Below are 26,493 nucleotides of genomic sequence, written 5' to 3' on the forward strand. Positions count from 1 at the left end.
AATCTAACAATCAATGAACTACACACAATAAACTATATTACTATTAAAAATTCAAACAAAGATAATCAAGGACAATTATTAAAAGACAAACAACAAATAATATGACTATTAATAACACAAACAACTATAATCAAAGACAATCATTTGAACATAAGGAAGATAAAACTCAATTTGAGTTACCTATTTGTCTAGATCATTGATATCTAAAAGACCTAATTCTCTCCTAATTGCAAAGAATGTTTCTTTAGGAAGAGGTTTTGTAAAGATATTAGCTAACTGATTCTTTGTATCAACGAATTCTAGTACATAATCTTTCTTTTGAACATGATCTCTCAATAAATGATGTCTTATCTCTATATGTTTGGTTCTTGAGTGCTGAACAAGATTCTCAGATAGATTTATAGCACTCGTGTTATCACATCTTATAGGAATATGATCAAGAAATATTCCATAATCAGAAAGTTGTTGTTTCATCCAAAGTATTGGAGCACAACAACTGCTAGCAAAAATATATTCAACCTCAACAATGGATAAAACAACACTATTTTGTTTCTTACTATGCTAAGAAACTAGAACAGATCCAATGAAATGACAAGTTCCACTTGTGCTCTTTCTATCAGTTTTAGAACTGGTAAAATCAGAAACAGAGTATCCTCTTAAGTTGCATGTGAAATTTTTAGGATACCATAATCCTATATTTATAGTGCGTAACAGATATCTTATAATTCTCTTAACTGCACTAAGATGTGATTCTTTGGGATTTGATTGAAATCTAGCACACATACACACACTAAACATTATATCAAGTCTGCTAGTAGATAAATAAAGAAGTGATCTGATCATACCTCGATATTTCTTGATGTGTATTGACTGACTGGTTTCATATTTATCCAAATAGCAAGCAGTACTCATTGGTGTAACCATATGCTTAGCATTCTCCATCCCAAATCTGTGAATCAAGTCTTTGCAATATTTTGATTGATTGACAAATATTCCATTCTTGGTTTGCTTGATTTGCAACCTAAGAAAGAAATTTAGTTCTTCCATCATTAACATTTCAAATTCACTTGGCATGTCTTGAGATAATTCTTTGCATAAAGAGTCATTAGTGGATCCAAAGATAATATCATCAACATAGATTTGAACTAATAATATATCATTTAACTTCTTCTTAATAAAGAGAGTAGTATCTACTTTACCTCTAGAAAAATCCTTTTCTAAAAGGAACTTACTCAGACGTTCATACCAAGCCCTAGGGACTTGTTTTAAGCCATATAAAGTCTTTTTCAATTTAAAAACATGACTAGGCTTATTTGAGTTTTCACAACCAGGGGGCTGATCTACATATACTTCCTCTTGGATAAAGCCATTCAAAAAGGCACTATTTACATCCATTTGATAAAGTTTAAAATCCATTATGGATGCAAAGGCTAATAACATTCTTATGGCTTCTAATCTACCAACTCGAGCATATGTTTCTTCATGGTCTATCCCCTCTTTCTGATTTTATCCTTTGGCTACTAATCTAGCCTTATTTCTAATAACTATGTCATTTTCATCTAACTTGTTTCTGAATACCCATTTTGTTCCTATAACTGGGTAATTTTCAAGTTTCTCAACTAATTGCCAAACATTATTTCTTTCAAATTGGTTCAACTCTTCCTGCATAGATATTATCCAATGTTCATCAATTATGGCTTCTTTCAAATTTTTAGGTTCAATCATAGAAACAAAAGCCATATTATTGCAAATATCTTTAAGAGAATGTCTAGTGGTTACCCCTTTTGATATATCACCAATGATGTTGTCAAGAGGATGATATCTAGAAGCTCTCAATTCTCTTGGAAGATCAACATTTGCTTTAATTTCATCAATGTGAAAATCTTCATTTTTTCCATCTCCTTTGCCTTTGTGATCTTCTTCATGAATATCTATTTCTTCTAATGATTCTGAAATATCATCTAGTACATCTATTTTTCCAACTCCAAGAATTCTACCTTTATTGTTGTCGCCATAAGTCATATGTCCGCTTCTCTTGGGAGAAATATGAGTGAATTTCAATGCATCTCCCGTCATGTGTTTAGAGTATCTGCTATCTACCAACTCTTCTTCAAGGAAACCTCTTCATCGCTTTCATAATTCTTGGCCATCAGACTCAGGTTTACAACTTCGTTTCCTGAATCTTCAGATGAGTCCATATCATTGTCATCCCATGTAATGTAGGCCTTCTTAGTCTTATTTTCATTAAAGGCTTTCTTTTCAGATTTCTCTATTCTTTTCTTGAAAATTGGGCAATCAACCCTCAGATGTCCAGGTTGATTGCATTCATAACATTTTGGAGTAGAGGATGAATCTTCTGCCCTTTTCTTTGATTTAAAATTTGATCTTCTTTGATTTCCTTTGACTCTTAGAAATTTATTGAATCTTTTTACAAATAGACTAAGATCATCATCTTCGTCTATTTCAATTGAATCCTCCTTATTACTTCCTTTTTGGGTTGAAGATGAAGCTTTAAGAGCAATTCCTTTCTTTTTCTTATCATTCTCCTCATGTTGATTCAATCTCATCAATTCCATTTCATATTCCTGTAACTTTCCAAACAAAGTAGCAAGAGACATGTTAGATAGATCTCGTGATTCAGTAATGACTGTTACCTTGGGTTGTCATTCCCTGCTTAAGTATCTCAAAACTTTATTGATAAGATCTTTATTTGGAAATGTTTTTCCTAAAGATGCAGGATGATTAATTATGTGTGTAAACCTCTTTTGCATGTCTTGTATGGTTTCATTTGGATTCATTCTAAATAATTCATATTCATGAGTCAAAGTATTTATCCTAGATCTTTTCACATCTGTTATTCCTTCATGCGTTACCTGTAAGGTATCCCATATATCTTTTGCATTTTTACAATTTGATATCTTAAAGTATTCATCCATCCCTAAAGCAGATGTAATTATATTTTTGGTTTTTAAATTGTATTGAACTAATTTTCTTTCCTCCTCACTCCACTATTCCCTAGGTTTTCTATGGTTGTATTTCCTACCACCATAATGGGAATGTAAGGTCCTATTTCTAGGGCTTCCCAGATATTTAGATCTATAGCCTCTATAAAAATTTGCATGCGGGTTTTCCAATAATGGTAATCCACACCATTAAAAATAGGAGGCCTATTTATAGAATTTCCTTCGAGAAATAGATAGTTAGATGAGGCCATATTCTTGAAATTTCAAAACTTTATACAAGAATGAAGCTCTGATACCACTTGTTGGACAAGTGGCCTCAGTTATCTTAAGAAGTGGGGGGGGGGGGTTGAATTAAGATACAAAAATTATTCCCAATTACAATTTAACTCTCTTTTTGAATTAACAATGAACCCTTAATATGAATTACTCAAAAGACAATTCAAAAATAAACTTCTTTAAAGCAAAAGATAAATAACAATAAATAAAAGAAGTTTAAGGGAAGAAAAAATGCAAACTCAGATTTTATACTGGTTCGACCACCCCCTATGCTTACGTCCAGTCCCCAAGTAACCCGCTTGAGATTTCCACTATCTTGTAAAAAACTTTTTACAAACTCTGAACCACACAGGGACACCCTTTCCTTGTGTTCAGATATCCTTACAACTTAAGAGACCTTCGGTCTCTTAAACAGATCTCTTTGAATAAGAAGAAGAAGAAGAATTTTCTCTCTTTAAGAGAAGGATATTACAATTGAAGATCGACCAAGATTCCTTATTGAATTTGCAAGTGTTTTGGCCAAGGAATATTTTGAGAGTGATAAGATAATTTGGTTTTGAGAGGATAAGACAATGTTGTTCAGAAAAACTCTAAGGAATTTCGTATCCCAAGTCACCTATTTATAGGCCTTTGATAGTCATTCAAAAACTTCTTGAACAGTTGTGACTCTTGGGAGGTATTTTTGAAAATTCCTTACTGGTAATCGATTACATAAATATGGTAATCGATTACACAATTAGTTTTTGAAGAGTTGTGACTCTTCAGACTTGAAATTTGAATTTTTTTGTGTCTGGTAATCGATTACACAAATGATGTAATCAATTACAAACTTTTAAAATTTAAATTCAAATTTCTAAAAGCTGTTACAAACAATTTAAACTTTTGGTAATCGATTACATACCTTGTGTAATCGATTACAAGCTTTTAAATTCAAATTCAAAAATTTCAAATTGTTTCATAAATCAATTTAGCCACTAGTAATCGATTACATCTTCTGGTAATCGATTACTAGAGAGGTACTATCATATTTTTGAAAAGATAATTGTTCTTAAAAAACTTTTGTAAAATATTTCCTTTAGCCAAACTTGTGCAACATCAATTATGGATTTCTTTCTAAGATCCTAACTAAGTACATCGTTCTTCTTGCATTTTTGAATTCTTGACTTGAATCGCGTTCATCTTTGACATCATCAAAACTTCATATCATATATGCTTCTACAATCAATGAGTGACTGATAGACAAATTTGCAACATTGTAAAATTTTAGGAACAAAATTTGCAAAAAAATAAATAAAATTATCTAGCACAGTCCTTATGACAAAGCTAAACCTTGAGAGCAAAAGGTGCAATTAAGCTAAAAAAAATCTTATCTATTCATTGTTTTAGTCATTCTTAAACATTTATAATTATAATAATGAATCTCATTGTTGGGGCAACTCTTTACATGAGTCAATCTCTCAACAATGCATCCAAAATGACAATTCAAAAAACATGCCTTATTTTTTGCAATTGACTTGGTCTGAGGAGACTGTTGGGTTGTCTTATAACACAAGATGAAACCAAAAACTATTATGCCCATTTGAACAACCCTCCAAATGATAGAGGCTAAACAAAGCTTGGGATAACATGTTGCCTGAAGTGTACTCAGGAAGATGAATACAATTTTCCCCGTTAGTATTTGCTCTGGGATACATAATTCTTCAAAAAGAAAAGGTCATTTTCTTCTTCCCATGTTGAGCATTTGACATATGGAGAGAAGGTTTATTTGATGAGAGAGTAGTTGTGAAAAAGTATGGACTTCAAATTCACACACTTTTTCTGTTTGAATTAGAATAGTTGAATTCGTAATTTGAGATTTTGAATTTGGGGGGAAACCAACTTGTCATAGGGTTTGATGAACTAAGTTAATAAGAGAATGCTCTCTCTGTATATTGAGGTATCACCTTTTGTTCTCTATATACATGGTTCATTCCTCTTCCCTCCCTTATTTCTCTTTTTCATCTATTTTTTTCTTTTAATGTTTTCAATCGTATGATTTTATTAGTTTTTGTTGTTCCATTGACTTTGGTGTGGCTTAATTGTTTACATGATTCATTCCTCTTCTCTCCCTTATTCCTTTTTTTCATCTATTTTTTCTTTTAATATTTTCATCCGTATGATTTTATTAGTTTTTGTTGTTCCATTGATTTTGGTGTGACTTAATTGTTTCTGTTGTTGTAAAATGACCTGATTGATGGGTTATGGAGAAACAACTAAATATTTCTTTGATTTGTTCTCTACTACTTTGTGGGCTAAAAGTTACATGTTTGGTTAAATGCTCAAATGAACTTTGAGATTTTCTTTGACTATGCAAATAAGACTTCTAATCATTTGTTCTTTTAATGTTGCATCTGGATAATGCTATATGAGTCTTTGTACATTTTGATTGAATGATGTTGTGCTTTTTTATTCATTTTGAATTGATTTGTGGGTTGCAAGTTATGTGTTTGATCTAATGTCCAAATGAATCTTGAAATTTTCTTTGACTAGCTTTATTGGTTGGTTTTTTAAATATTGATTTCTTATGGCTGATGACATTACACAACCAGAAGAAGCACCACGTGAAAGCAACAAATGGCAAGGATCTAATATTTTTCTATCTCCTTTTTTGTGTTTTTTAGTTGAATTCTAATGGATTTTGGACATGTGATTTGTCTCATTGAAGGGCAATCAACAAAGAGGAGGGGATGAATTTGCAAAGAAAAGTGGACTTATGCTCTTGGAAGCTTTTGCTAGGACAACTCTCATTATGTTGTTTGGTTTGTTATGCTAAAAATCTATATATGAAGATGATTTTTTTTAAGATAAGTAAGAAAATTTATATTTAATTTACAGGGAGAATTTTTTTAATCAAAGATATAAATTGTATATTAAAATATAAAATATAAAGATGATTTTTTTAAGGCAAGTAAGAAAATATTTACTTAATTTATGGAGAAGAATTTTTTTATTAAAAATATAAATTAAATACAAAATATAAAATATGAAGGTGACTTTTTAAAAACAAGTAAGAAAATGTATTCTTAACTTACGTGTAAGAACTTTTTTTTACTAAAGATAAAAATTTTATATAAAATATGAAGATGACTTTTTTAAAGCAAGTAAAAAAATATATACCTAATTTTTTTTAGTAAAAATAGAAATTAAATATAAAATATGAAGATATTTTTTCAACTTAATTCTCCTATTAATTATAGAAAAAAGATTTTGATTAATTTGAAGTTTGATTAGAAGGTAAGTAAAATCCGAAATGATTTTTTCAAAGCAATCAAACTTGGATACTACCTGAAATGATTTTTTTAAAGTAAGTAACAAAATTTATACTTAATTTAAGGGGATTAAATTTTTACTAAAGATAAAAATCATATATAAAATATAAAGATAATTTTTTAAAAGTAAGTAAGAAAACTTATACTTAATTTATGGGAGGAAGTTTTTAATAATGATAGAGGTTATATTTAATATATGAATTGTTTTTTTAAAGCAAGTAGGGATATCAATATTTAATATATGAGAATGAAATTTTTTTTTATAAAATATATAAATTATATATAAAATATAAAATATGAAAATAATTTTTTAAAAGAAAGTAAGAAAATATACTTAATTTGTCGGGAGGAACTTTTTCCTAAAGATAGTAATTACATATAAATATAAAATATTAAAATTATTTTTTTAAAGGAGGTAAAAAAATTACTGAATTTATGGAGAGAATTTTTTTTTATTAAAGATACAAATTATAAAATATGATGATTTTTTAAAGCAAATAAAAAATCTATAATTAATTTACGGGGAAGATTTTTTTTTTTTTTACTAAAAATAAAAATTATATATTTTTACTCTTAGTCAGAAAAAATAGAAATCATATTTAAAATATAAAATGTGAATATGAGTTTTTTAAAAGGAAGTAAGATAATTTATACTTAATTTATGGGTGAAAACTTTCTTTTAGTAAAGATAAAAGTTATATAATTTTGTGATTAGTCAGAAAAAAAATTTTAAATATGAAGATGGTTTTTTTAAAATCAACTATGAAAAGTTATATTTAATTTTTCGGATGGAACTTTTTTTAGTAATGATAGAGATTATATATTTTTTTATCAGTTAGAAAAAATAAAATTATATTTAAATTATATACTTACTAAGATAGAAATTATTATATATAAAATATGAAGTGAAATTTACACTTCATTTAAAACATAAAATACGAAGTAAGAGAATGTAATTTTACTTCTCAATAATTTATTAACCATTTGTATTATTCAAAGTGGAGATGAATAAGTAAATGAAGATATGAAGTGAAATTCAGATTTTTCTTAAAATATAAAATATATAAATATAACACATGGGGATGTATTATTTTAATGGAAAGTAATAAGAAAATTTATACTCAATTCATGCCGATGAACTTTTCTACTAAAGATTTTTTTTATTAAAATTAGAATTTCTTCAATCTAATTAATATAATATCTAATTACATAAAAAATATTTTAAGTCAATAAAATTATGATTATTTACTTCTCTATGAAAAATTACAATAAAAAATTAAATTTAGGAAAATAATTATTTATTTCTTATTTAAATAACCTTAAAACAAACATTATTAACTTCTCTATTATCTAATTATTTTATATCGTCTTAAAATTTAAATTTCTAGAAAGAAAACATATTATATTATAGTTTTTAAAATTTTTAATTATTGTTGTAATAATTTAATATAATTATATATGAAATATAACACATGAGATTTTTCTTTCTTCATAAAAACACGTAGGAAATTTTTTAATTAATTCACGGGGATACATAATTTATTTAAAATCACATTAATAATTATTATACATACCTATAATTAGATATTTATTTTGATATTCTTCTCTTATATGTTTTTTTAATGAGGCGGTTGTCTCAAATTTGTATTTCTAATATCTTGAACACATTTTATTGTATATTTTATACAAGAAAATACATGAGTTAAGGATATATGCATTCTTATAAAGCAAATTTTGAAAGTTAATGGATTTCATGAAGACAACAAACATATATTATGTATTGTAAACAAATGTCTTAGTGAATATAACAAATAAACACAACTTGGATATCATTTTTAGATTTGTTGTCCATCTATTAGATAGTTTTTGGACAAAATTTATATGTTTTTTTAATTTAGTAAATTTGGTTTGCTGTCCAACTTATTTATTTTACAAGATATCATGATATCACGTTTTTTTATATTCATAATAATTCTTATATAATATTAAAAAAAAACTGCGCATTACACGAGTCCAAACACTAGTTTATTAATATTTTAGAAAACATTATAAAAAAATAGAAGTGTAACTTAATTTTAACAAAAATATTATTTTTATGATAAATCACTAGGGTGGTCCTAGTGGTAAAGGTTTGAATGATATATATGAAGACTTAGGTTCAATTCCATTATCTTTATTATAAGAAAATTATTTAAGTTAATAACTTAGCTCGACGAAAATTTCTAATTCTAACACATTAACATGTTGAATAAAGAATCTCTAATTTATAATTATAATTGTTCATAAAAGTAAATACAAATTTCCGGTTAAATAGCTTCAAATAATTTTTCATTGTAGTCAACGTATTTAAGAGAAATGATTGTTATCTACTTTTTTTTTAAAGAAAATTGCAAAAGGAGTTATTATTTTCTAAATTAAAAAATATTTAATTTTATGAATATCTTGACCAACATTTTTAACACATAAATTACAAAACAAAAACAAAAACATTTAGTCATTTATCATATATTATTCAGTAAAAAAAATATATTTTTAAAAACTTAACAATTATTTACTATCTAATTTGATTGGGTGAGATTAAGGATTTGGTCAGATCCAATTTAATTCAGTTGCCCATGAACACCCTTGGTCAAAGGGAAGAGACAAAAAATTTATGAAAGACCACACGGAGGTATCTTTTCTGGTGCATCAGACAATACTTGAGTAGCAACAACAATAGTGAAGTGAAGGAAGAAGATGTATGGTGACGGAAGAAATTATTGGGAGAAGAAATAATCCTGTAAAAAAAGGTGTATGGTATCACAATAAAGATCAAATAAAAATCTAACAGTATAGGAAAAGAATCCTCCATAAATGACTTGCCAAGATGAATTGAGTTCAATAGATCAATTTACTATTAAACCACCATAAATAACTAGTAAACCTATCAGTATCTACACATATAGAGAAAATAAATTATGCGTTATTAATGTATAATCTTTAAACTCTAATATATATTTATATTTTATGTTATTTACATTGGTTATAAAATTTAATCAATGATCCACTAGTTTAACTAATAATCAATCTATAGTCATAAAAAAATTAATCAATCTATTAGCGACAAAAAAAATCAATCAATCTAATAGCTGGATTGAGTTCACGATTGATCCAATTTTTAACGCTGCTATATAACAAAAACTCTTGAAAAGCAATCTTAGCCAACCTGATTAATATTTTTAATGGAATCTTCCTTCGTAAATCTAAAAGCTTACTTAAAGATTCAAATCCAGTTTTTCAGTTGATCGAGGTGTTCATTCGGTGATGTGCTACTAGTCCCTTGCTTTGCTCACAAAAAAGAAGAAAAGAAATCAAAATCAAAATCAACCTCATCCATCCCAAGAGGGGAAATAATAATAATTATTGAAAAAGAACACGCAATATATTATTCTTTATTCTTAATAATAATAATTCTTAAATTTGAAAAAACATTTCTGTCCACACCTCCAAGTTGCTACAATCCAACAAAACATACAAAGCTGGTTGTTCTTTATGTTTCTACAACCTCTTTCTTTCATTCCCATTTCCTTGCAAAAGGAACCATCATACATAGTTACATACCATGAGTATCTCCACCACTACCACCACCCCTCTCTTCTGCTTCAACCACTACTTCACAAGAGAAAGAGAACTTTCCATTCACCGTTCCAGGCCAAAGCCATTCTCTCTCACTTCCGCTTCCACTCTCACCCTCTTCAACTCCAACAACAACAATAACTGTAACTATAGCTTTGCCTCTTGCAAACCACACAAGTTTCACACTCCAAAGTTTGAAGCTTTTGCCACAAACACGGATACCCTCGAGTCAATTCAGTCCTCTGATGTCTCGTTCGATCAGACTTTCCCCATCAACCGAACTGAACTGGTCTCTCTTTCAGTTTTTTTGTCTTCTCACTTTTTTTTGGAGTGGTGTTTGGTTTATAGAGAGTTTTGGGAATACCCAGAAGTGAAATTGTGATTTTTTTTTGAGGAAATAGTGGAGAAGTTGAAGGGTGTTAGAATTTTGTTTTGTACCTTTTTTTTGGGTTTCAAGGGGTAAAAGTTTGGATCAGCTTGATTGTTGTTGTTGATATGCTCTCTTTTATTGTTTCACGTTTTTTCTTTTGTTTATCTTTGTTCTCTGACCAATCAGATAGAATGGAAATACTGTAAAAAAGGGGGGGGGGGGGGGGGGGGGTGTGGAATATCCAGAACTTAAAAAGGCCTTTTCCTTTTTGCTTTTGTGTTTTAATAGACATAGTGTGTGGTGTTTGGCATTGATGGGATTCTTGTGTTAATTGTGATGGAATCTGCAGGTGGAGGGAAAGATCTTTGTAAGATTGGATCAGGGGAAGGATTTGGGAAATTGGGAGCTTACAGTGGGTTGCAATCTACCAGGGAAATGGATTCTTCACTGGGGAGTTTCCCGTGTGGATGATGTTGGAAGGTACAGCATGTTAAAATAAGGTGTTTGAATTAACTTTCATTTTGATTTTGAGATATGAGGCGATTCATGATTGTGCTTTATATTTTGCATCATGGTATTAGCTTAATCTTAATGTTAATGATCCAATGAAGATATATGATTAAGATGTAATTTTGGTTCTCCAGTGAATGGGATCAACCTCCTCGCGATATGATACCCCCTGGATCTATTCCTATTAAGGTAGACAATGGATTCATGACTTCTCATGCTCTCACATTTGGCCCGTGTTCATTATTGCCATGCAGAAATTTTGAGTGTGAAGTGAAAATTTCAGGACTATGCAATAGAGACACCTATGAAGAAATCATTGTCATCTGCTGAAGGAGATATTTTACATGAAGTCAAGATTGATCTTAAACCCAACAATGATATTTCAGCTATTAATTTTGTTCTCAAGGTTTATATTTCTTACAGTTAGCAGTTGGAGATGTTAGTTCTTAATGTTGAATATGTGGTTGACCTAAAGAACCTTTTGGTCAAATTCCCCCCCTCCCTTTCAGTACTTATTCCTTCTTTCTGATTTGAGTGGCCATGTTGATCCATTGCAGGATGAGGAAACCGGTGCTTGGTACCAACACAAAGGAAGAGATTTCAAGGTTCCTCTGGTCAACTACCTTAAAGAGGATGCTAATATAATTGGACCTAAAAAGGGTTTTAGTTTGTGGCCAGGTTTTTTGAAATCATATATTGTGATCTTTTTTGCTTCAGTTTTTTCTATTTCATCTCTTTTCTGAAATTTATACTATTTCATGGCTTTTAGAGTGTGTCAAACAAATCATAATTCTATTATTCATTATATCCTATAGTTCCAACTGGTTCATGTTTACGTATGCTATCTTCATCTTCAAGTAATGAGTAACTTTTTCTTAAGATGCTTAAATATAATGAACAACAGTGTGATCAGTGAACAGCCATAAAAAAATTGCATCAAAGAAAAGAAAAAGAAAATGTTTGTCATTTGATATGTATTTCAATTTTGTATTCCACATTAAGGGAAAAGTAACAATGTTTATTTTGTAAGAAGAATGAAACTTGGTTAGATCCTAACATCATCTTGTATTCAATATTTGTGCTGACAAAGTTTGCAATAATGAGCCAATTATCTACTTAATTTTGAAATCATCATTTTTTGAGTTTATAATGTGTTTGGCACTCTCTATTTCTTTTCAATTTAATCTTTTAATCCTTTTAGCTGTGTCCTCACACCTTTATTTTGGCATGCTTGAACTGCGACACATTTCATGGTCTTTCCTCTCCTAGGGGCCTTGGGGCAGATATCTAACATTCTCCTCAAGTCAGAAGCAACACATGACAAAGATCAAGATGACAACAGTGGATCCATAAATACAAAAGTGGAAAATAGTCAACTGGAAGGTTTCTATGTAGACCTATCAATTACCAAGGAAGTTATTGTCGAAAACTCTATCAGTGTCTCCATTAGGAAGTGCTCTGAGACAGCTAAGAATATTTTATATTTAGAAACAGATATACCTGGAGATATTCTCCTTCACTGGGGTGTTTGTAGGGATGATTTGAAGTGGTGGGAAATTCCACCTGCTCCTCATCCACCAGAAACAATAGCATTTAAGGACAGAGCTTTAAGAACTAAATTACAGGTAGAGTTCTGACAGGTTGTCTTCTTTTTTTAATGTTTTAGCACTGCTGTAGGTTATGAAATATATTTCAATACTATTGCTCTGTTGGTGATGCTATTGATTTTGACATATTCAAGGAAGATGTTTCTATACTCAAATAATTCCATGGGATTTTGAACTTGATTTTCCCATCATTTTTAAAATTGTAGTAAAAAACTCACATTATGTGATTTGTTCTTAATGGACTATAAAAACTAAGACTGTATGTTGTGCCAATATCTCAAGGATTAATCTTTTGTTCTTGTCCTACCTTTAGTTATGTATGGTGTTTTCTTGAACTCAAATCTATGCTCTATTTTTCTAGTTAGTCGTTGTTTTAACAATTTAATCTGCTTAATGTTCAAAATTTTATATCTAAATAGGTCCAGCAATCCCAGTGCATTTTACCCTCTGCCCTAATCTTGTACTTCACTGCAGTTCCTTTTTCTAAATACTGATGTATGCCTATAAGTGATGATGAATATATCTGGATTATGATTGAAATATTGAATGCATGATATTAATGCATCCTTTTATTCTAAAGGTTTATTTTAGTTACTCTGTTTCCCCTTTTATTCTTTCTCTTGGAAAATTTGGAAATTTGGTTTATGGCAGTCAGAATGTGGTATTGCATTTCTATGCCATTTTGGTGTTTTATAATATATTTACCTGTCTGTCCTCCTCTGCAGTCAAGAGACAGTGGAGAGGGAAGTTCAGTACAACTCTCTTTGGGAGAAGAATTTTCTGGATTTCTTTTTGTTCTTAAGCTAAATGACAGTACTTGGATAAATGACATGGGAGATGACTTTTATATCCCTCTCCCAAGTTCTGGAAGCATAATTACTGGCAACAGAGAAGATCAATCAGAAGGTGTGCAGAAGGAAGTGACTGAAGAGGCAGGTCAAGAGGAATCTATATCTGCATTTACTGATGAAATAATCAACGAAATAAGGCATTTGGTGACAGACATTTCCTCTGAGAAGAATCGAAAGACAAAATCCAAAGAAGCACAAGAAAGCATTCTTCAAGAAATTGAAAAACTAGCTGCTGAAGCTTATAGTATCTTCAGAAGCTCAGTTCCAAGTTTCTCAGAGGAAACTATTGCGGAATCTGAGGCTGCTGTGGAATCTAAGACACTATTATTGCCTGACTTGCCTCCACAAATTTCCTCGGGAACAGGCACAGGGTACGAAATTGTATGCCAAGGGTTTAATTGGGAATCTCATAAATCTGGAAGATGGTATATGGAGCTTAAAGAGAAAGCTGCAGAACTGGCATCATTTGGCTTTACTGTGATATGGTTACCACCACCTACAGAGTCTGTTTCACCTGAAGGATATATGCCAAAGGATTTATATAATTTAAATTCTAGGTACTTGATTCAAATTCTTTTAAAGGTCTCTATTGTTTCATAGTTGCGGAGGCCATTTATCTATATAGAGGGCCTGTTGTTAGGCAAATTGTTTACCCTTAAATGCATATGCCATATGCTGCACCTTCAAATATTATAGTCACCGATTGACTTGTGTTGATGGCGACATTCTTTTATGTTCTGGTTTATACATTGCATGAAAAGAGAAAAGAATAAGATGCCTTGGGATGTAACATAATTGTACATCTCCTTGAAAAGGAACTTTGATATGAACTACTATGTATTATTTAATATTTCAGATATGGAACTATTGATGAACTGAAGGATGTGGTGAAAACTTTGCATGAAGTTGGAATCAAAGTGCTTGGAGATGCTGTTTTAAATCACCGCTGTGCTCACTTCAAGAACCAGAGTGGTATTTGGAACTTATTTGGAGGTCGTCTCAACTGGGATGATCGTGCAATTGTAGCTGATGATCCACATTTTCAGGTAGACATGGGTTTTCTATATGTACTTTGCTCTTTACTCTTTACTCTTCACTCAGTATTGGTAATCATCCTAAAAGAATTGAATATTTACATTTGAAAACTACTGATTGAAGTTTTATAGTTCATTGGTAAAAGAATGAAGAGACACTTTGCAAATAGTTTATTTCATGCTTATGTTTGGTTACCATCTTGTTAAGTAAATAATGTAATATGAAACCCACAACTCCTTTTGTTGTTAGTGTCTCATACAATGATACAATTATCCTTCTGGGTGAATCTGATATGCATAATATATAGTCTTTCTGCCATGCAGGGGAGAGGCAACAAGAGTAGTGGAGACAATTTTCATGCTGCTCCAAACATTGATCATTCACAGGACTTTGTGAGAAAGGATCTTAAAGAATGGTTATGCTGGATGAGGTTTGTATTTCAGATCCTAATTTTTAAAACCTTACAACGACCACAAAATGTTGTCAGATAAGAATATAGCCAGCCAGTTTGCTACTTCATTCATTATAATTCTATTGTTTATTATTCAAGGTTTCATTTTTAAAGAGGCTATGCCAGAGAACTAAGATAATTTGTCATAAAACTTGACATTAAACCATCTTCTAGATTTTTGTAGACTTTTTTGTTGGAAGCTGTGTTTCAGTCTCCAGAATGTGGCTTAACGAATTAGCCACTGTATTAGTTTCATGTGTGCTTCAATTCATGATATAACAAGAGAATTCTGACTTCTTTTAGGAGAGGATGCTTGAGGTATAGCAAATAGAGATCTAAGTTCTGTATTATCCTCATTCTTCTATGGGTGTCTTAATTTTTCTCAAACATCTAACGACAATGAATTATTTTGTATTTGAGTTGTAGCATAGGCTTATTTGTATCTTAGTTTCTTGATTTTTACCCTATGACATTTCCTCATGGACTCAATGATTTTCCTTCAAATCTTCTTTGTTGTTGCCTATAGCTGGCCTGTTCAGGTGATTGCCAACAAAACCTACTTTGTGCTACACATATTTCTTAATAAAACATTTGTTTATGTAAAAACATGATGACTTTATGTAGGAGGCTGAAGGGTTTTGCTAATATGTTTTCATCGAAACTTGAAAGATTTTCAAATTTGAGAATGTGCCTCATCTATGGTCATAAGTAATTATGTTTACTGATACTATTTCTTCAATTTCTTTTAATTTTCCCCTTTTGTTGTTGTGTGTGTGTTCCAAGGAGGGTGTTGACTATGGGCTTCTCTAACAGTATGTCTAAATTTGTGCTGACTTGATGCTGTTACCATTTTGGAAATCTCATACGGAGTGGGATTACAGCATTATCTAATGTTTCTCTAGATGCTCCTGGTTGATTTGATGTATTGAAGGATTGGATATGTTTCTGACATTGACACCTGTATGACATGTGCCTAATACTGCTAACTAATTGTCCAATTAAAAAAGATTTCTGGTTGGCTTGAATACTTATAGCCAAACCCTCTGTTCGCTCAAATTTAGAGATATTAGTTTTAAGAATACAGCTTAGAGTATAATGTTAAAAATTAAAATTAAAATATTAAATAATGCCTTTTATTTATTTACTTCATTGCTATGTTAAAGAGAAGTGTCTGTGTCAAAGTGTCCTGCTGGCCTCTATAGGAAGCTCATTGTGTAGTGTTTTTGCATTGTGTGAATAGAGTCCAAAATTGTGACTAAATAGCAGTCAATCGCAGAGGATAGCCTGCTATTCCTTATTCACATCCCAAACTTGGGATTAATATCTAATCTTTTATTTTGCTGTCCTTGAAACTCAGTTGATTCTTTCCTTCTATCCTATAGTCATACTTATTTGCCCTTTTCCCCCTTATTGTACTCTTCTAGAATATCTCAAAATAATATTCTAATTAAGAGTACTTAAAGTATAATAGCTGATCTCGTAAGAGTGGTTTGCATATTTCATGATTTGATTCCTTAGTTAATTGGACTTAGGAGTCTAGTATTAATATAAATAAGGGTAAGTACGTTTTTTTTATCACTCTAGTAGTCTAGTAAATGTTAGAGAATATGATTCATTGTCCCTTATATATATATATATATATATATATATATATATATATATATATATATATATTATTTCTCTCATTCTCGTCCTAAATCCCTGTTCCCTATAATTTCAACATATACTATGTTTCTGTGATGCTTGTTAATAAAATGTTAACCCCCCTTTGTTTCCGTTGTGTTGAAGTATTACAATTATTGTAATTCTTTTTTCCTAATATTGTTTACTTTTCAGGGAAGAAATTGGGTATGATGGGTGGAGGCTTGACTTTGTCAGGGGATTTTGGGGTGGCTATGTAAAGGACTACCTGGAAGCAAGTGAACCTTACTTTGCGGTAGGAGAGTACTGGGATTCCCTTAGTTATACATATGGTGAAATGGATCATAATCAAGATGCACATAGGCAGAGGATCGTTGACTGGATCAATGCTACTGCTGGTACTGCTGGTGCATTTGATGTTACAACCAAAGGGATTCTTCACTCTGTAAGCACTCAACTTGAATGTTTCAACTTTCAATAACAGCTATTTAAATTTTTTCATGCATAAAATTTTCTGAATCTACTGGGTATATCTCTAGGTTGACTTGAAAATCTTACAAAGTCAGTTATTTGTTTTGAGATACTAGTATACTACTAATTTCGTTGGCTTGTTGGAATTTGTTTGTAATCTTTTTGTGCAAAGCCAGTGAACTACTATGTTTCTTTTTTGTTTTTAAATAATTTTACTGTAGCAGTGATAATGCTGCTAGTGAAACAACCTCACTGCTGATAAGCTGCTTACTACCACGGCTGAGATTTTAATGGATGTTCATGTGGGGAAAATTATAGTGACTTAATTATATGTATTGTATTGCAAATATGAAGAATTAACATAAACTTTTCATAAGGCTCTCTTGTTGATAACTTATCCCAAGCAAGTTTTGTGAACAACTTTACCTTAGGCTGTTCTGATGTAAACAACTTTACCTTAGGCTCTTAATTTATTTTCAAAGTTCGAACTGAAACTCACTGCACCTCTTGTAAGGATGCTTCAAAAGATGAGCAGAAAAATGTGCATGCTGTTAACTTTTTTCTTTTTACCAGACCAGCAGGCTGTATGTTATATAATGTTGGTGATATTTTGTTTAAATTCTTCTCCGTATAGGCTTTGGAAAGATGTGAATATTGGCGCTTGTCAGATCAGAAGGGGAAACCCCCCGGTGTTCTTGGATGGTGGCCGTCTCGTGCTGTTACTTTTATAGAAAATCATGACACTGGCTCTACCCAGGTTTGAACTCCCCCTTTCAAAAGTATTTTGGTACTGTTGGATATTCTTTCAAGGTTAAATTTGATTGAAATAATTCATTATCATTGACTGTGCACCTATTATTATGAAGACTAGTAAAATTGGAGATTTTCAAATTAGGAATTTTCCTTTGAATCTTTTCAAATATATATACATACAGAGAGAGAGAGAGAGATTCCTATTAGTGTATTTATAAACATTTGTAACAGTTTTATGCATAAAAAGTAATGGTAAAAGGAATTGAAGTTTTATTCATTGTTGTTTTTTTAAAATGTTTTTTGGATGCACTTATTTGATATGCTAAAAATATTTACTATAATGAATTTTCTTTCATATTTTCTCTTGAAGGGTCATTGGAGATTTCCCAGTGGAAAAGAAATGCAGGGATATGCCTACACTCTTACTCACCCAGGAACACCATCAGTGTTCTATGACCATATTTTTTCTCACTATAAAACTGAAATAGCAACACTTATCTCTATCAGGAAGCGGAACAAGATCCACTGCAGGAGTACAGTAAGCATCAGAATATTCTCTCATGTACTACATTGTATTGTTTAAGTGGATATTCTCTGGGGTGGATGATGAGGAGCTTTATCTTTGCATGTCAAAGTCATAGGAACTGAAAATCAGAACTGAAATATCATTGCATTAATTAGTGAAAGTGACTGTCACTGAAACTAACAGATACCAGAAACTGAGGGAAAGTAATGCATAATTCTTTCAAACCGGAAAAGGAAAATATAGAATAACAATAATCTGTAGAGTGTAAGCTGTTTCCAAAACCTTAATTTCCACATAACTCTCCAGCACCAGCCCCTTTATGCTTTCTTTAATGCCTTGCTTTGCTCCTAACTGTTCCTTCATTCTTGCCACTTACGCTAGTTTGCTGCAGCCCAAATCCACATTCCACACCTCTTTCTCACATTATCCTCACTATCTGGAGTTTCTATTCCCTTGTCAAACTTGCTTTTCCTACTGTGATGGGATTCTATCACAAAGCATGTTTTGGTTATTAACTTAGGTTAAAAGAGTTAACTAAATTACTCATCATAATATAGATGGCAATGGCAATAATGATGGAAAAAAGTAAAGGAAAATCTCTGCTTGCAATATTCCTTGAGAATGTATCTATGTTTTGGTGGCAACTATGTCTTAGTGCTAACAGTTGAAACTTGAAATGCATGATATTTGTTTTTCTTGGTGTTTGATATGTAAACCATATGCATGCTTACATTATATTTTTATCTTAATAAAAAACTGAAGATCCTCATTATATAACATACAAACATTGATACTCACATTTGTCTCCTCTTGTTTTAAGCTTAAAATTTGCAAGGCAGAAAGGGATGTTTATGCAGCTATCGTTGATGACAAAGTTGCTATGAAAATTGGACCTGGTCATTTTGAACCACCTAGTGGATCTCAAAGATGGTCCTCAGCTTTGGAGGGAAGGGACTATAAGATTTGGGAGGCATCATAATATAATTGTTTGTATCTTAAGTGTATGTTCCTTTGGAAAATCACCACCACCTTGTATATGTTTCTTAGGAGGCAAGTATAAAGACAGAAGAGTAGATGATGGTATGGCAAGTCACAATTGAAGTGAGTTGAAATGTGCCACTGTTGCTGAACGTATATATGCTGCATTGAAGCAAATATTATAGAGAAGGTTGCAGAGGGTTCATTTCAGCCAAATGCTGGCTCTTCTGAAATTAGGAAGCCTTCATATTATATATACATTATTATGTTTACAAAGTATACAATATTTAGATAGTATGGCAAGATTGTATAAAATTGCCATTGATAGCACATAATTCTTCAACAGGTTCCTGGATCTAGATGGCAATGTATTGGGGAAAATTTGGATTGGGAGGTTTTGGACAAAAAGGAAAGGGAGTGTAAAGTTTTATTTTTTGAATTAAGAGTATATAGTGTTTATAAATAAATGAATAAGAGATGAAAATTTCATGATAGCTTATCATTTTATGTCTTTATTTTAAAAACTCTTCAATTAGAAAATATTTACTCAATGAAAAATTTATCCTTAGTTTCCTTTTTTTTTTAATAAACATGCCCTAGTCTTACAAATAACTGAAACAAGTTTATGAATGTTGGTTGATTTTTCAGTCCGATTTTCTTGAATGCTAGAAAAAAATTTGATTTCACCAATAACTTTAAAGAATTAGATTTGTAGGATTTTTTAATTATATGTTGTTCAACTTGTTAATTTTTACTCTATGCGTGACTTGACATCAACACTTAAATTAACATTTTTTTTAATTCATGTCAAATTGTTAATTTAAACTTTATTTACAATATTACGGATTTTAATTTTAGAGTTATTTTAGAAAGGATTTTTACCTTTACCTATACTATTCATAGCATGACAGATAGATTCATAACTTGTCTTGTCAGTATTCTGGTTAAAGACAAAAAAAAAAAAAAAAAAAGACAATTGTATTTGTGAGGGTCATAAAACTTTGGTGTCAAAATGATGTAACAAAAGAAAATATCTATACTTTTATATATAAAATCCGTGCATTGCTTTGCCTGTTGCTGTACAGCAAAAAAGCATTTTCTCTCTTTGTACACGCGTGAAAACATTTTGTCTCTTCCTTTTAAGTTAAGAAAGCACACAAAAGTAGATTTCTATATAAAAGGATAAGGTGTCTTCTTGATGAGGTTTCATTTTGGATCATATTTCTCTATGATATGGATGGTGGATCATTCGTACTACAATAAACACGAGAGGGTTGCCGTTTCATGCATATTCAAGTTGCTTCCTGTATTTTTTTTTTCTGATTTCCGAAATGACCAATTACATTTCGGATTGATTAGATATATATTTTTTGACTTTTAGAATGACTAATCTAAAAGATAAAAAAACATTCCAAAAAAATGCAAAAACAACTTGAAGGTACAAGAAACAGCAATCCAACTTGAGTTCTGACATCATGATTGATCAAATTTTAGTTTCTGCAAGGACTTAGACAAGGTTGGTTTATATGTTTATTTATTTATTTCTTTAATAAGAAAGAAGGCCTATCCTACGGTGAGAACTGGAGCATCCAAGGATTAATTAACACTAGTTACACGATTTTACTAATTTAATTTGATTTTTTTATATTACTTTTAATATGGCACGTTTCGATTTTATTTATTTTCTTTTAATCTAATTTTAAACAAGATAGTAGCATATATAGTGCAAAGTATTTTTTTTTATATTTTTATTAAATCAATTTTAATAAAATATTGAATTTATATTCTAATGCATTTCTTTATTTTTTTCCTTAAGAAATTAGGGTAGAAATATTTTGGTTAATTGGTTTAAAATAGGATAAAGGGTTTTTTTTTAGGGGAAATAGGATAAATGTTAATAATGTATCATTTAATATAATTTTTAACATTTTTTATTATAAGTAAATTTTAGGTGAAAAAAATCAATAAAATATAGTTTTAATTTTAATGAAATTTTATACTGAAGAAAAAAAATTAGTGTAAAGAAAATATTGATTGTGGTGTATATCACTTTTCACTAAGCACAAACCAACATTGTTTCTTGACTATAACCTACAATTTCTCATGTTCGTTATAGACGACAATTTACTAATTCACCCCAAAAGAAAAAAAAATACTATACTTTTCTATTAAAAATGTTAATAATACACTTTCAAACAAATTTATTTATTAACATAATATAACATGATTGATAGATACTAAATAACTTTTTTCTTAAGCTAGTGGTTATGGGTAGGATCTTATACCTGTGTATGGAAAAAACATCGTCTGTGAATTTGTCTTTTACTTTCGAGAAATATACATTTTTATACTATTGACTAAAATCAGAAATATATTGGGACTCAAGATATCATGTGAGGTTGTTTCTTATTCAATTCAATGCGATTCACTCATAATTTAATAAGTCTAGACACATTTCAATTAACGATAAAAATTGTATTACAAAGAGTTTGTCAATGTTTTACTTACATTTTTGCTTTTTATTCGAATGATTAGAATTTAGGGCTAGACGTTAAAATACAAATCATTAAATTAAGGAAGGAATCCATGTGTTGCATCTTGCATGGCAAAACTGAAAAACATCCAATTCAGGTTCATTACCTCGTCCATGCACGTCCATGCATTGCGTACGTGAATCATATTTTATTTTTAGCACAATTTGGAAGATCCTTGCTGCATGCCTTGTTTCAGAGGCAAACGTAGATCACTCATTTTCTTATATGGATACATGAAAATTAGGAAATTGCAAAATTTGCATTTTTGTTTGCCACAAGTAAAATGAATGCCACTCTTAAAACTCGGTACGTACGTATCCCGTTTTTTCTGGCTTATTATGCGTCTCCAACATGACCCAAATGTGGCTTTTGGTGCGCATTTCCTTTCACTATATAAATGCTTTCTATTCCAATATGAACTTGGGAGCCTTTCTTACATTTTTTCTTCCAACCCCAAGAAGGGTTCTTCAATTTTGTAGTTTTTTTCTTTGTGGTGGCCGGGTTAAACTTCAATTAATAATTATTTGGAGTCCAAACCTTGGCAGCTGGCATCAATACCGGCCACCAACAAAGAAAAAAACTAAACAATATTATGGCGAACTGTCAGCAATATTATTTTCTTTTGCTTTCTCTGGCAATTTTTATTCCTACCCTGAATGCCAATTCCTTAGAGAAAGATGAGTATTGGCAGAGCCATGTCTATGAGTTTGATAGTTATTGGCAGGAAAGGGCAAAAGCCGCTAAAGTGGACAGTCAGGCAGCTTATTTTGAAGACCCATATTCAGTCTCCAGCAACTTCACTTCCAGTGTTAGCGAGTGAGCTTTCTCATACCATATAACACCTTACTTTAATTTCTTAATTAAAATGCATAGGTATATGGCATATTAAACTATGGCATGAAAAAGTAACACAAAACCAACGAGGATTAGATCTAGCAAAAGATATTAATTTTCCACAATGTATTGAACAAGGTTCGAATTTCCGTTGGAAAAAAAATCATATTTAATGTCTAATGTGCCTCGAAAATTACCTCCAAAAGAGGAGGCTTGTGGGAAAAAAAAGTAATACTAGAAAATTTTAACAATTGATCAATTTGATAATAATTGCATTAGTTTTAATGATTCATGTAAGATTAAATAATAGATAAGATTAACTCTCCTCATTTTTTTTTCTCTTAACAAAAAAAAAACTCTCCTAATTTTTTTATAGACATATTCCTTTTCTGTCATACATAGAAAGATTAACTTCTTTTTCATGTCAGAATTCAAAGAAAAGAACACAAAAAGTTACTAGCCTTTGCTGGATGTAAATCAATTGTTAATGAATATATATCACAGAAATTGACAGAAGTCTATTACAATATGAATTCTCTTTTCTATCTCTTCTTTGTCATGTATGGTCATGGGATAACTTAAGGACAATATGTCAAATATGCAAAAAATTTGGTAACAAATTAACTATCCTTTTTTTACTACCAAGGTAACAAACTTTTTTTTATTAAATATACAACAGATTATTCTTATTTCATACTAACTTGCGTTATTTTTTTTTTCAAATTAAAAAAAATTGACTATTTATCTCTTAAAAATTCATTTGGACTATAAACACACGATGATCCAAAATAATATCTCGATAAAAAATATCTAATAATTTCTTATCTCTCAATTTAAGAAATATTAGTGGCACTTTTTGACGCTAATTAATTAAAATTAAATAAAAATCACTTGTTTTGATGAATCTTTGTGGTCATTCACGGTTATTTTCAATAAATTCCAAATAATCACAAAAGAAGGGTTAGAAAGAGAACATCTTCATTTATCATTTCTCCCCTAATTTATATTTCTTAAGGGATAAAGCTAATAAATTCCTCTTGTTTTTTACAAACAGACTCACAATTGGCAAGAAGGATTTACGAAGGAACTTGAAGGGAAAATATCGTGGTGACGGTCCATGCATAGCCACAAACCCCATCGACAGGTGTTGGAGGTGTGACCCCAATTGGGCCAACAATCGCCAGAAGCTCGCAGATTGCGTCCAAGGCTTCGGTAGAAACACCGTTGGAGGCAAAGGTGGACCATTCTACGTGGTCACCGATCCCTCCGACGATGATATGGTGAACCCTAAACCCGGCACGCTCCGCCACGCGGTCACGCGTGACGGCCCGTTGTGGATCATCTTTGCTCGAAGCATGTTCATCACCCTCCAACAGGAGCTCATCATGAACAGCAACAAGACCATTGATGGAAGAGGTGTCGATGTTTACATTGCCAAGGGTGCTGGCATCACGGTGCAGTTTGTGAAGAACATCATCATCCATGGGATCAAGGTCTTTGACATCGTGATTCGTGAGGGTGGGATGATCAGAGATTCTGAGACACATTATGGTTTCAGGACTAAGAGTGATGGTGATGGCATTTCCATCTTTGGTAGCAGCAATGTTTGGATTGACCATGTTTCCATGAGAAATTGTAGTGATGGACTCATTGATGCCATCATGGGATCCACTGCTATTACCATCTCCAACAGCCATTTCACAGACCACAATGAGGTAATAATTCATTTCAGACCTTATTGACCAAAATGGATTATTTTTGTCAAGTAAGATACATGAGACGTAATCCTGAATGATATTTTATATTTTTTTTCCAGTAACAAGAGGAGTCACCTTGAATGACACCTCCTTTTCATCCATGATCATTTGGTTTTGATCAATGTCACTTATAAAAGGAATAATAAAACTTAATTTTACATGTGTCATGCATAGAGATAATTGTTTATATGATCTATGACTTTTGGCCAATCTCATGTAAAAAAAATTAATAAAACTTAATTACATGTCATACAAATATTGGTTAAAACATATATTCTTATCATATAATAATTTATCGAAAAAAAATATTATATGGTCCAATACCATATGATCCTGATTAATCTCCTTATATAACATGTATGAAAGAATTAGTAAAACTTAGATACATTTTCTGTAAAGATTGGTCGGGATCACATGGTCCCAAACCATATCATAATTTCTCCATGCAATTAATTAAAGGGAAACAAATTAAAAACAACCTTTAGGTTGGCTTTAATTTGTAGTTGTTGGGTTTGAGTTTTGTTTGTGCATTGTGCAGGTGATGTTGTTTGGTGCCAGTGACAGTTATTCTGATGATAAGATCATGCAAATCACCTTGGCATTCAACCACTTCGGCAAAAGATTAGTTCAAAGGATGCCCAGAGTTCGATATGGTTTTGTCCATTCGGTAAATAATGACTACACTCACTGGGAAATGTATGCCATTGGTGGTAGCAAGAACCCCACCATTATCAGTGAGGGTAACCGTTTTATTGCCCCTGACAACCAATTCGCTAAACAGGTATGCATCTAAATAGTATTTGTTAGTCAGTGACACTCTTTTCTTCGTACTATTATGAGCTGAAATTTATTATAGAAATTATCAAATTTTTTGTAGATGTCATTTTCTTATTGACTAAAATAGAATGTTGGGCCTTTATCAACTACATTTTAAGTTTCAGTTTCATTCCTTAAGTATATATATATATTTTTTACTTTGATCCTTATAGTAGTGTCTTGTTATACTAAATTGGTCTTTTTGTCAGTTTTTGATACTAACGACATCAATTTTAACTTAGCTGATATCTCTCACAGTGTGTCACATGTTATTAATTGACCAAAGTAGTATGATAAATTAAGTAATGAAATGACTAATTTGATATAATGGAAAATATTAAGAAATTAATGTGAGACTATTCAATAATAAGGGAACAAACAAAAACTTAAAATATAAATAAGAGATCAAAATTTTAGTTTATTTTATTAAATTTATCTCATTCGTAATTTTACAATTTTTATTTTTTATAAATAATTTTAATCAATGCTAAAAAGAATGTATTAGAAAAAGTAGAAAAATATGTTAGTAACAATATGCTATCATGTACTCTATTTGATCTTGACACCTGGATTGATCATAATTTGTTATATTTTGATGTTGGTTGAAGATTACAAAGAGGGAATACGCACCAGAAAACGTATGGGCAAATTGGCAGTGGAGATCAATTAACGATGTGTACATGAATGGAGCATTTTTTGTGCAATCTGGGCCTGAGCTGGCTAGCAGACCATTCTCAAGAGAAGACATGATCACCGCTAAGGTAGGAAATTATGTAGGAAGGCTTACACGCTATTCTGGCAACCTGTTGAAGTGCAGAGTGGGTCGCCCTTGTTAATTATCCTTTTTCCCATTAATTCTCTTCCTCACAATACCCATAATGATAGAATGGCCAAGGATAGAAACAAGAAGAGAGAAAGCAAGAAAATTGTATATATACGCCATATGCTTTTGAAAAAAATAAAAAATTGATTGATTTTATCTCATTTTTTTACTTAATTTCCTTTTTCTTTTTATTTTCTTATTCAATTGAATCATTGTTAACTTATTGACAAGTCTATTAGATCACTCCAACAATGTGACATTCCACTTTTTTGGAACAAAAATTAAAATAAAATGTTACAGGATATAGCTAGGCTAGAAGTAAGCAATGTTCGATCACGAAGTTAGACTTAAGTGTAAAAACATTAATATTTGAC

General features: G+C 30.9%; 2 protein-coding genes across 2 annotated transcripts; both read left to right on the top strand.

Moving 5' to 3' along the window:
* The first annotated feature begins 10,038 nt into the window (after positions 1-10,038).
* LOC100788193 (alpha-amylase 3, chloroplastic) lies at positions 10,039-19,849 on the top strand. The gene is made up of 13 exons (XM_003532002.5): positions 10,039-10,451; positions 10,882-11,012; positions 11,177-11,231; positions 11,326-11,448; positions 11,600-11,720; positions 12,312-12,667; positions 13,375-14,057; positions 14,357-14,546; positions 14,859-14,965; positions 16,823-17,072; positions 17,733-17,855; positions 18,222-18,389; positions 19,198-19,849. Exons 1-13 carry the CDS (start codon positions 10,149-10,151, stop codon positions 19,354-19,356), a joined length of 2,769 nt encoding a protein of 922 aa, XP_003532050.1. The 5' UTR covers positions 10,039-10,148; the 3' UTR covers positions 19,357-19,849.
* A 2,474-nt stretch (positions 19,850-22,323) lies between these two features.
* Positions 22,324-26,275, top strand: LOC100798579 (pectate lyase). The gene is made up of 4 exons (XM_003530637.5): positions 22,324-22,705; positions 23,778-24,438; positions 25,019-25,261; positions 25,905-26,275. The coding sequence occupies exons 1-4, from the start codon at positions 22,482-22,484 to the stop codon at positions 26,130-26,132; spliced, it is 1,356 nt and encodes a 451-aa protein (XP_003530685.1). The 5' UTR covers positions 22,324-22,481; the 3' UTR covers positions 26,133-26,275.
* The last annotated feature ends 218 nt before the right edge of the window (positions 26,276-26,493 follow it).

This window comes from Glycine max, chromosome 8, assembly GCF_000004515.6.
Source record: "Glycine max cultivar Williams 82 chromosome 8, Glycine_max_v4.0, whole genome shotgun sequence".
NCBI classification, from domain to species: Eukaryota; Viridiplantae; Streptophyta; class Magnoliopsida; order Fabales; family Fabaceae; genus Glycine; species Glycine max.

Excerpts from the sequence above, each read along its gene's own strand:
- LOC100788193 (XM_003532002.5), top strand. The coding sequence starts at position 10,149 with ATGAGTATCTCCACCACTACCACCACCCCTCTCTTCTGCTTCAACCAC. Across the intron at positions 14,966-16,822 it reads GAATGGTTATGCTGGATGAG|GGAAGAAATTGGGTATGATG; the intron begins GTTTGTATTTCA and ends TTTACTTTTCAG. Across the intron at positions 18,390-19,197 it reads AGATCCACTGCAGGAGTACA|CTTAAAATTTGCAAGGCAGA; the intron begins GTAAGCATCAGA and ends TCTTGTTTTAAG.
- LOC100798579 (XM_003530637.5), top strand. The coding sequence starts at position 22,482 with ATGGCGAACTGTCAGCAATATTATTTTCTTTTGCTTTCTCTGGCAATT. Across the intron at positions 22,706-23,777 it reads TTCACTTCCAGTGTTAGCGA|ACTCACAATTGGCAAGAAGG; the intron begins GTGAGCTTTCTC and ends TTTTACAAACAG. Across the intron at positions 24,439-25,018 it reads ATTTCACAGACCACAATGAG|GTGATGTTGTTTGGTGCCAG; the intron begins GTAATAATTCAT and ends TGCATTGTGCAG.